Source organism: Notamacropus eugenii, chromosome 4 (assembly GCF_028372415.1).
Source record: "Notamacropus eugenii isolate mMacEug1 chromosome 4, mMacEug1.pri_v2, whole genome shotgun sequence".
NCBI lineage: Eukaryota > Metazoa > Chordata > Mammalia > Diprotodontia > Macropodidae > Notamacropus > Notamacropus eugenii.
Genome location: NC_092875.1, coordinates 372,837,401 through 372,849,917, shown reverse-complemented (window position 1 = coordinate 372,849,917; position 12,517 = coordinate 372,837,401). Strand labels below are relative to the sequence as shown.

At 34.3% G+C, this 12,517-nt stretch overlaps 1 protein-coding gene across 1 annotated transcript in view; it reads left to right on the top strand.

Moving 5' to 3' along the window:
* Positions 1-12,517, top strand: part of CDH18 (cadherin 18) — a 673,500-nt gene that overhangs the window by 252,670 nt on the left and 408,313 nt on the right. Inside the window, exon 3 of the mRNA XM_072605468.1 lies at positions 3,893-4,378. Within this exon, the coding sequence (XP_072461569.1) occupies positions 4,151-4,378 (228 nt within the window). The 5' untranslated portion in view covers positions 3,893-4,150. The remainder of the gene's footprint in view (positions 1-3,892; positions 4,379-12,517) is intronic.

Sequence of the window (12,517 nt, the reverse complement as noted above, 5' to 3'; positions counted from 1 at the left end):
ACATTTCACTTCCACGTGATTTAATTTGATATTTTTGTGGAATGACATGAGACATCTACTGTTTCAATAATCACATTTCCTGAATCAGCCAACCTTCACAAATGTATATTTTTTACACATATGTGTAAAACACAATGTGCAAATAAAAATGTAAATTATTATAGAGTTGAATTCATTTACATATGACAAAATTATGATTTACAGCTAAAGTAAAAGAAAACAAAGGGGATGATATTAATAATATAAAGTTCATATATAATTTTACCCCAAATAAGAATTGCATAGAATGAGAACTTTTTTTAGCTGTAGCTATGGTCATCACATATTTCTATGTTTCTATTCAATTATAATATAGTATAATTAAAGACCTTGGACTTTTGAGGCACCTTGTTCGCTTCCACAGTGCAACTTCTCCTGTCACAATCTCAATATATTATGGTTGGCATAATAAATTAAGTGGGAATTTTGGGGAGTTTGTAGCAGCCACAGATAACATGCATAGGCTAGCAAATGAGAGAAAAATGTTTAGAAACTCAGAAATACATAAAATATATTCATAATGTTATATAATAACATTTTGTCTTTTAATACCATAATAATTGAGACTTCTGTGATACAAAAGGAGGAATAAAAATTTTATGTGGATTTTTCTGCACCTCTAACCCCTATGATATGGAAAGTATAATTATATTTATTTTTACTCCAACATATGTATGAGGACATGAATGTGTTAAACTAATATCTTGGGGATAGAAGCAAATGCAAAACATATTTCTTGATACATGCAAAATAACTATGTCCAAAGAAGATAAATACAGGATAACCTAGATATATACTAAAATTAAGGTCAATTGGGCAAAGTCTTCTTGTAGAAATTTAGATTTTAGTGAGGTCTTGAAAGGAGTCAGGGAAACCAGCAGAAGGAGATGATGAGGTAGAGAATTCCAGGCATGGAGGACAGACAGTAAAAATTCTCAGTGCTGAGAGATGAAGTGTCTTGTGAAAGGAGCATCTGAGACATCACCTAGTGTCACTAGATCTCAATCATATTATAGGATGTGGTTGTGATGGTGTCAGATTAAGGTATAAGAAGCATGGAAATATAAAAAGGGGGGCGGCATGTGAAAGGCTTTGAATGCCAAGTAGACGAATTAAATTTTGATAATAATTTAATTTAGAATTTACCAATTTGCAGCAGAGCCTTAAGGTTTCTTACTTTTAATGATAATTTTAGTCACAGTAGAACTGGGAACCTTTTTATACTGGTGCATTTGAACTTCGTAATTATCCATTTATTTCAGTTTCAGTATTACTTTATTTTATTATTATTTACCCTATCTACAATTGAAGTAATATGGAGCTTCTGGTGTCATAGTCTCTACCAGCTAAAGATCACTGACTCAGGCACATAAGTATAGCCATTTTATTTTTGTTTCTCATGTTGTCCAGAAAAGGACAGTGTACATGTTGTATTCAATGTCCATCACAACTTTAAAGGGAAATTTTCACAATCTCCAGGGTCTACACTTTTTTCCCATGAAGAAGATGGATATTCTGATTCCTTACAGCAGGAATCTACTTCAGTGGCACCAATCCAAACTTCCAAGTAGAATTATCTGCAAAAAAGTAATGGTGTCTACATTCATAAATCTGAAGGGAACTTGGGGAAAAACTGCTAGGAGCTCATAACGTTGCTATTAAAAATTTACTTAAATGTTAACTCAACCAGGAATACTGACCATCATTCAGTATTCAAATTTGTTGCTGCCAGTGTCACACCTATACCTAGAAAGCCCTATACCTGGTACCTTTATGAAACCATATCCAGACGAGTTTGGGGGAGCCTCACCTTTTGGTGATGACTTATTCTAGGTCTATTCACTAGCTTTTGATGGAAACCTCTTATATTATTCTCCCAATTAACTTTCTATGTAGCACAGACTCTCCACTTTGATATGTAGATGTTGTCATTCCATGTGACAATAAGAGTACTCACTCTGTGGGTCTAACATGGTAGATGCCAAGCCAAGAATTCCTGTATTTGCAAGATGTTGTTTCATTTTGAGCATCCATTAGAGGTCATGCTTGATCTTTGATTCTACAAGGATCCAGAGGAAATTGAAAAGGAGAAACAAAAAGCTACTAAAAATTCAATGATCAAGAGGATTTTCAGAATGAATGGATTACTCCAGCTCCAGAATTCGTTGATATTCAACCTGAGATTTCAAATTGGTCTGAAGGAGTAGGTGCCAACTGCAACCATACAGCAGCTCCCTACTGAATATTGAAATGATTAGCCTGATATTGAATAATAGGGTCATGTTTGCAACTGCCCAGTCCACAGAGTGGGTAGCAACCACCACAGAATTGTATTAAGTTTTGCCCCAACTCCTCTGTATAAATGATAAAATATGCTGAAGAAAAATGAATAACAGTTTATTACTACCACCACCCCCCCCCAAAAAGAATAATGTTTAATTGACAGTTTTGGTAGTTGGTGGGTCTATACAAAAAACATGACAAGAATTTTGATTGCAAATTATTTCATTCAGTTCATATCACCAGGACTTTATCTCTGTACATATGAAATATGTCTATAGGATGAAAGAGGATTTATAGTCTAAGGAATTTTAAAGACCTTATTCAGGTGATAGTTTGTGTGTACCAAACATAGCAGAGAAATTGAAAACAAAAACAAGAAACAGACAAAAAAAGAAACAAAATCAAAAACAAAACTGTGTGTGTGTGTGTGTGTGTGTGTGTGTGCCTCTGACTTTCTTCTTTTACTCTTCCACTTGACTCCATAAGCTTCAGTTGTTGTGAAAGACTTTTTAATGTTCAATCCCATAAACTTGGGAGTGGGAAGAAATTAATAAGGCATAGTAGATTTGGCAGGGGGTGGAGTTTCATGTAGATAATGCTGTATACATACATACATGTTTGTTGAAACTATACAAGAATACACAAATGTGTATCACAAACCAAAGTTACATTTGGAATGAAAAACAAAATGGCTCCAAGATCACAAAAAATAATCTTCAACTTTTGTTTACATATATGTACATGCCTATGTATATAGAGATAATTAACTCTTTATTGTCTGTGGGTTGATAAAGATGACTAAAACAGTGTTAATATATACCATAAAGAATGTCTGAATACTTGGTAAATGATGTTGGTGATGATATATGTGATTGTCTTGGTTGTTTGTCCTTAGTTCCCTAAGAGGACCATGATTTCAGGAAAGTGATACCATGACTTGCAAGTGAATTGGATTTAAACGAGTGAGGACTATGCAGGGAAATTAGCTTCACTTTCTTCTCTAGATTCATCTGGGGCCAGTGCCAAGATATAGATCGAGACAACTTGAGATGGCTCCAGATGCAGTGGGAGCCTTATTAAGCTAAGGTCTTTCAGTGGTCTCTTTTAACAAAACAAAACAAAACAAACAAACAAAAAAACAGTCTGGGAGAGGAAGACCCTCAAGGTTTCTGGACAAAACAGAACAATTGCTATTTACATTTACTCTGAGCCATCTGAGCCCAATCAATGAAATTATGTTGATGACGATATTTGTATATATAAAAACCTAGAGAAAGCAATAGTCTTATACAACAATTATATATACTTATACCAAGATCACCACTATTTCCCAGATATTGAGACACTCCCTATAGTGGTATTATCATTATTTCATCTGTGCTTACAAGTTATAGATAACTGAGTTAATTATTGACCCATACACATGCATGTACAAAAGTGATTAACCTTCCAAAAGGATTAAAATAATATTTGGTTAAGGAAAGAGCACAATCTATGCTCAGGTCAATATCTTAAATGATCCTGTTTAATGATATAAGTAACTTTTTTTTTTCTTTTCTCCCTCCATTAGGTAGAAAATGGTTGGATGTGGATATCCACTGTGAAGACTTGGAAACAGACACCTACTACTTCATTCTTTAAATACTGTTTCAGGATGTAAATATGGTTTGAACTTTCCCTAATGGGTAGTTAAACATGGACAAGCTAAAAACCTCACTTTGGACTGTTTTTCCAAACAAGGCTTCGCCTTCCTCCTTCAGTGCCCAATAAGGGATTACAGTTGATAAGGGAAAGAAAGAAAATCCTTGAACTGGAAAGTTATCCTACAATGAGAATTACGAGTACATCTTGCATCTGCCCAGTCCTAGTTTGTCTCTGTTTTGTGCAGAGGTGTTATGGGGCTGCTCACCACAGCTCCATTAAGGTGACCAGAAACCAAACCAAACATATAGAGGGTGAAACAGAAGTCCACCATCGCCCCAAACGTGGATGGGTGTGGAACCAATTCTTCGTTTTAGAAGAACACATGGGACCAGATCCTCAATATGTGGGAAAAGTAAGTTATGGGTATTTCAATTGAGCAGAACATGATTGTGAGGAGTGGATGGGGTGAAAAACAATGACTTTTAAGAGATGGTTTTCCTAGCACAGGATGCTGCCAACTCAGAAAAAAGATTAGACACAATGGGTCATTGCCCATGGTATCTCACTACCACAAAAGCTATCTCATAGAATATTTCTCATTTTTCCTTGTTGTTCCCTATATAAATAAATTATTTTTGAACTCTTAATTCCATGATTCCAGGATTAATTTTCAGATTAATGTTTTGTGAGAACTATTGTTATGTAAACTATACTTATTTATTATATTTTCCCTTCCTTTTCTAAATCACATGTTAGCCCTCTAACACATCTAATAACATATGGAATTAAATTTATTTGAAGCTAACAAATCAGAATTCATAACAAATGACATTGGATTCCAAAATTTTAAGTATTTTGTGTTGAATTTCTGAAGAGAGTATTCTATGAATACACTCATGTGCCCTATGCCAATGATAGAATAGTATTTAAAATGCTGATGCATTTTATGTTTTAAAAATAATGAATTTGTAGGAGAAAAATCTTCAGATTTTCTTTTGCCGTCTCAAAGGAATGTTATTAAACAATTAGGTAATTTACCTTTCTTCAGTGCAGTGTTTACCTTTAATACAAAATAAGCACAGTCCAGTGATACTTAAAAAGTGATACTTCAAATGGAGCTACAAATTCTGGTACAGTGGAAGAAAAATTAATTATAGGCAGGAGACCTGAGTTTGATTCCAAACTCTGAATATTAGGGAAACAAAATCTTTATGACATTTACAAATTGTTCATAGTGATACCTGTACTAATTCCCCCCACAAGCACCATATCAGTTATGCACCAATTATTTTGTACAAGTAAACACTCTTTTTATTGTTATTTTGCAACTTACATGTTCTAAGTAATGTACTTTCCAGTACCAAGATGTACGTGTGTGGAATAAGGAGGATTTTGATGGGGGAGGGCTATCTCAGCATCATCCCTATCTCTCTATTTCCCCTAGGACCTAGGCATTCAAATTTATCCCAGAAAACAATTCTAGAATCAGAGTTGTAACTGGCAATGTTGACACTTACAGAAGGGGTGTAGATCTCAGGATACTGATCTGAGGCTGGCAGAGTAACCATAACACTTCTAGGTCACTACTGGGAAAGGCGTTTTGAGCTGTTTGAAGTAGCTAGGGAGATGTTCAGCTGACATATGTTCCTAAATATGAAAGGTGGGAAGCAACAAAGCTCTCCATTTTAATTAATTATTCTTACTACCATTGAATCATTGGATCATAATAGAGTCATAAATTTAAGGAAATCTTTTTCAACCCTCTAAATTCTAATGATTTCCATATTTTAGTTATTTATTTATCCTGCACATAACTTATTATTTCATTTATTTATTTGTTTCTGTATTTATTTTACTTTCCCCATTAGATGGTGAGATCTGTGAGAATACACTGTCTTTTGCCTTTCTTTGTATCATCAGCACATAGCACAGTACCTGCCACATAGTAGGTGTTTAATAAATGTTTATTGACCAGTTCATAGATTAAAACTGGAAAAGATTTTAGAGGTCATCTCATACAATGCTCTCATTTTACAGAAGAGGAAACTGAGGACCAGAGAGGCTAAGTGATTTCCCCTATGTTGTTGGTCTTATCAGGGCTAGAATTCAAAGTAAGGAATGTGCTCTGACTCTAAATGTGTCCATATTAGGAAAGGAAACCAGGTGCCTCCAATTCCCATCTGAATTTCAGCGCCCTGGAATAGTGCTGATATGGTCGTGCCCTAGTTACTCTTCTGACTAGGATTTCAGTGCAGATGTATTCATTATTGCATAGTGGGTGAAAGTAAAAACTGAAATTAGAACTCAGACAATCATAGAATTTTAGAATTGTAAGGACCCTCTGAGATCATAACGATCAATCTGTATTTCAATTATATAGCTAATGTTTATACAAAGGTTTAAGGTTTCCAAAGTGATTTGCAAATATTATATCATTTGGTCTCCACAGTGAGCCCAGGAGGTAACATTATTATTATCCCTATTTTACAATTGTAAAAACTGAAACAGACTGAGGTTGAATGACTTGCCCATGGTCACACACTTAGTAAGTGTTTGAGGTCAGATTTCAACTCAGGTCTTCCTGCAACTTGGTGCAGCATTGTGTCCACTATGATATGTCTTCAACAACCTCAAAGAATGACCATCTCCTCTTCTTGAAAACATCTAGGAATAGGGCAATCACTGACTTACAAAGCAGCACAAAATAGTCTTAGTTCTACTTATTAAAAATTGTTCTTATGCACATCAAAATCTCTCTGAAACGTCAATCCATTGATACAAATTCTACCTACTGAGTCCAAGCATTCATTAAAAGTCTGATCCTTCTTTTCCATTACATTCTTTGAATTATTTTAAAGTCTTTTTTGTTCCAAGCTCAGCTTCCCCAGTTCTTTCAGCAAGGCGTCAAGAGGCATCATTTTGAATTCCTTCCCTGTCCTCTTCACCTTCCTCTAGATTTACCACAGACTGTCAGTGTCTTTCATTAAGTGTGGTATCTATAACTGAAGATAATGATCCAGATGTAGTCTGACCAAGGCAGAATACAGGGAACTGTTGTGGCACCTGCCCTCTACACTATGTAATACAATTTAACACTCCACTCTTTGTTTTTTAGATTACGACTCATATAAATCAGATAACTAAAATCCTGTTTCCAGCCTTGTTTGTTCCTTTTTTTTTTTTAAATATGGACCATCATATGGATTAGTTCTACTGTTTGTTTTCTGTATGTTGAACTATTAAGGCTTTTGAACCTAGGACTATGACTTTTCATTGTTCTTTATTCAGTTTTACTTTTGTTTTATGAGGTTTTTCATCAAAGAAGTGATTCAAAGAAATTGCATTGTATTTAATGAATTAAATAAAATAAATTTTAATAAATAATAATAATAAATAATAATAATAATAAATTTAATAAATAAATTTAATGCATAAAATAAAATAAAATTCAGTGGGCTGCAGCCCACTGAACTAACCTTTCAAGCTTCTTGAATATCCACTCTGTTGCCTAACAGTATGCACCCTGACATATACAGGTTGGCCTGCTGTCACAGGTTCTTAGATCTGTTTTCTAAAAGGAAAGTAACTTTTGAGGGGTCAACAATCACTTTAGTCAATCACATTTATCGTTCACTTAGTTCAGGTTAATAAGCCAGAACTCTGAAATTCAGAGAAAATACAGAGAAATCTAAATCAACAGACAGAGTTTCCAAACTGTTTGACAGTAAGTAATGCATGCATCATAAATCAACAGACAGATGCAACTGCCTGACCATACACACAATTACCAGAGAGAGAAGCACCAACACCTGGGTTTTCAAAGGGGAAGGAGGAGCTTAGCATTTGCCCAGAATCTGGTCTGGCCAAACAAATACTTCTGATCAGTCAGCCCCAAAGTAAAACATCATCTCAGAGTCTTTATACACTTATTAAAGCTAGAGGGCATCACAACCCTTGAGAACCAGTGCCTCATTAACAAAATGTGTGGGCCTTTCTACAAATCTTCCCAGGCCCATTAATGGGTGGGGAAGATCTTCCTTAATCACATTATTCAATCAGAAGCAGTTGATTATACTAAAATAAAAAATTCATTATCAATACAGCTATTAGGTATCTTTCCTTCCCAGTTTTCCATCTACCCCCATACCAGTTGGGTAAGGATGGCATCTGTGCCAGGTGGAATAGTTAGATGGGTACCAGACTTTTAGTTAGAAGACAAGGACTTGAAACATGACCTTGTTACTTTTACTATCTGCGTAATCACTAGGTCCCATTTTCCTCATTCATAAAAATTGGGGGTGAAATGTCTCTCCTACCTCTAAATCTGTGATCATCCAAGACACTAATGAGTAGGTCAAAAAAAAGATTCTTGCTTATCCTATTAGAATAAACTTCTTCCATGCTGATATCAAAAAGTTGGAATAAGGCTAATGGTAACTCAAATTCTTTTCTTTTTCATGGGTTTTCTGATAGAGATAGAGACCTATCTAAATCTAAAGTCCTTATCTTAAATCTAAATCTAAAATTCTAGTCTTATGAAAGGTATTTTATCAATCACATGTTAATAAATTAACCAGAATAGAAACACCATGATTCCTCTCAATCCTGCTGTAGGCAGACCCCTTAGCCACTATTTAAAAGAGTGTGCAGGAATAGTCCAGGATTCAATTATATGTTCTTTTCATAGATATTAGATTTAAAGTAGGAAGGGACTTTAGAGACCATGTAGGCCAGAATTCCCATTTTTCAGATAAGAGAGGAGGAGAAAGGAAAAGTGAATTGTTTACAGTTACATAACAAAAGAAATCCCCAAGTATGACTTACATTCAAATCCTGGGGATTTCTCCACTTTGCTCACCTTATTTCCCAACATCACATAATTTACACATGATTAGTTGTATTCAATTTTACTGTTTCATGTCAAAATAAGAAATAATGGATTAAAAAGATAGGAAAATGAAAAAGAAAATCTGATTTTCCTCATTCTGTTTTCCTTGATGTTGCTATAGGTCTTTGAAATTCTCGAAAATATTTAATCTTCAAGAAAGTATATCTCTTTTCCCTACTAAGTATCCCATGAAAGCAATGGGAACTAAAGAATAATAACTCAAAACAATATTTATATTTATTTTTAAAAAGTCCAATGGAGTACTGTCATCTGTAGCAGATTATTACATATAAAGGCAAATCCAGTATTGAAGAACTCCTTTATTTGAAATATATTATTTTAAGTTACTATCTCCAATATTCTTGAAAACTTAGATACTCCTTTCTAAACCCTAAGTTAGAAATCTATATACACTATGACTATATTTGCCTGGGCTATTGATGAAGGCCTTAAGTTTGATTTTCTGTGGAGAAGTAATGTCTCTTCTTCTGCATTTGATGTTTTTCTTGGCCTTTCATTAGTTAGGAGCTGGCTTTATGATAAGATTTTGTTTTGATAATGTTGGTCAATATGTTTTGTTCACTACAAAGATGACTGTGCACCCCTGAAGCTAGAATGTTTAGTCCATTTTATAAACAGAAAGATAAATAACGTAATGAGTGGTCAATAGATTTTTCTTTTCAAAACTTGGCAGCAAAATCAGATCCAATATGCAGTCTAGCACACAGGGATATCATGGATTGGTGAGACTGGCTGGAGGACTTTGCAAATAATTGAGGGATTACAACAAAGAAAAAAAAAAAACAAGAGAATATTTTTCAGATTACTTCTCAGCGAAGGTTTCCTTTGTTTCCAAAGGATATAGCTCTGTACAAAACTCAGTAAGCAAGTTACATTTTTTTACATTAAATGAAATCCAAGCTAATTGGGCATTATATAATTTAAAATTTAAATTATATACAACATTATTTTCATGAAAGTTAATGCAGCATAGTTAATGCATTATTACTAATAATTTGGCTAAAAATATGAAGCATTATCAGCAGTCTTTTATAATTTTAATTTGAGAATTCATTTCTCATCCTTGCACAAATGCAGTACATTTTTGCCACTGGTCCCTTTGCTCACATTGCTCTCTCCTTAGTCTTTGTCTCTTTTCTTCTGCCTCCCATAAGGCTGACCTTAAAATTCTACTCATTCTTTAAATTTAAAGGCCACCGCCTTCAAGAAAGGTTCTACCCTGACATGTCCATGTGAAAATATCCCTTTCCTTCTACTTGCTTCTTTTTGCACACAATTTATAATCCTCTCATACCCTGTTCTGCATTGCTTTAGGGAAGTTTTTGTGGTCAGTTTATTTGTACTTCCATTTATTCAGTGATATTTGATTTGTGGCTACTGAAATTATTCCTAAAATTATTCAATTATTTACATAAAAATTGATCTAAGAATTAAGATGAGAATGTTGACAAGGTAAAAATGTATGCTTTTAATATATATGTACATTTGTATATGGATAATATAACGTATATTGAAATTCTCAATTTTCAAATGCATCCATTCCCCATCAATTTGAATATTCTCTTCAGTGGTATAGATTGCAATCTAACCATCGCTTCCCAATATCTTTGTTTTCCTACAAGTTTACTGTTCATCATGCTTGAAGCCTTCCTTTATTTCCCTTGACCTAAAAAGGACTCGTGGAACAACCGGTTTTCTCATCTATTGTCCCTTGTCACATGATAATTCTATATTCTCTTCTTGTCCTACAGTTCCTTCATGTCATCTTTTTACCCAGTTCTTGAGCCATCCTCCCCATTGGTTATATTTCTTTTCTCATGCCCAATACACACCTTTCCATTGGTCTCTATGTGATATATATTTTTTTAAATCTTCTTCAACTATTATATATTTTGCTGACATATAACAGCACCAGTAGAATATGGGACCTAAAAATAAGTGTAATTCATTTTACAAGAAGACCGGGGTCATTAAAGGAGTTTTTCTATTTCCTAAAAACAATCACTTTCTTCTTCTTGTGTAACTGTTGGCCCAGCTCAGGGTCCATCAGTACTGTTCGCACCAGATCTGAATATTGGTGGACAAGCTCTATAGTTTTTCTATGCAAGTGCGTGTTCTAATCTTAATGATAGGTACACTTCATCCACTTGTTTCCTATCTGAATTTTAGTTCATACTCAATCTCTATTCTGGTAGGGTTGAAAGAAATTTCTAGAATTTGTGCTTCAGAATTGAAAAGAAAAACTCAAGCAGAAGAGCACTGCATATTAATTCTCAGTTTAATAGAATTTCTGAATTTTGCTATTACTGTTGAGAAAGCCTCTTCCCCAGCATCCAAGTTCACAACCTGAGGATCATCCTGAAAGAGAAATGGTAAATGGCATGTTCCAAGTAGGTCAATTCACCACTACCAGTTCTACCAGTATCTTCCTTCAAACTCTAATAGAAAAATATTGTGTTATACAAAATGTGTATTTTGTATAACACAATAGGAGGGAGGACACCAGGAATAATTTTGATAATATATAAAAAAAGACATCAGTAAAAACATATTTAATTTTTTTTTAAAAGAAACAGAACCAAACTCCTCTAATAGAGATTCTAGGACCCAAAATCCTGGTAAAATGTAGCACTACACTAGTTGAATATTTTTACATTTTATGTATCCCCAGCTCTTAGTACATTATATTAATTAATGCTTCTTGACTGATTCCAAGAGTTACAAGAATGACAGTCTAGCCTGGACTCCATCACTGAAGGAAGTAAACTTTGTGGAGAATTGCTGTGATCGTCAACACTAACCATTAATCCAGGACGTTTTTTAACTTTTTCCTCTCACACTCCCTTTTTGTTCAATAAATTTTTATGCAACCCCTGGTATATTATTTAATACCTATATTAACTAGATATACAAATCAAACATTTAGTGATAATAAATCATAATGAAATTTATTTTAAAGCAATTCTTTGATATAATATAATTTTACCATTTATTAAAGCTAAAAACAAATTTTCATAATAATGAGATGAATGTGCTTATTTATTTTTAGATAGAGAATTAAATCTCAGTGGAATATTTGATGCTGCAGGACATATAGAGCATTTTCAATATTTTTCAGAATGGATCTATATTTTGATTTTATAATCGGCAATGCTTTTCTTAAATATGTAGTAAGAAAATAACAGAAGTATGTTTAAGGCCATTTCAGAAATTGGTGGAAAATCTGTCCTAATCCCAAGCCAAATTTCATTTAATGAATTTTGTATCTACATAAAAACACTGCAGTTCATAACATTCAGTAGTCTCAATTCTGAGCCAAGGTGTTTCTGGCAGCGTTCTTTGGAGTTGAGTGGTGTGATGGCACGTGCAGTGCAAAGTGCGCATGTTGTGTGTTCAGAACCAAGGCTGCAGGACAGTTGCGCGATGTGACATAGGCAGTCACTCACAGGCAGGTAAATTCAAAAGCCCCTGAAAGAGTAATGCTTTCCACACCACCAAGCCTGCTTCCTATTACTACCTAACATCTTGTCTAAAAGGTCTAGGCCACTCTTGTAGTTGCATGAATTGTCAGCTGCCTCTACAGGTGATGCTGTCTCTAACTCCTCATCTACACCTACCAAATGAAAATTCTTGTCCCTGAAA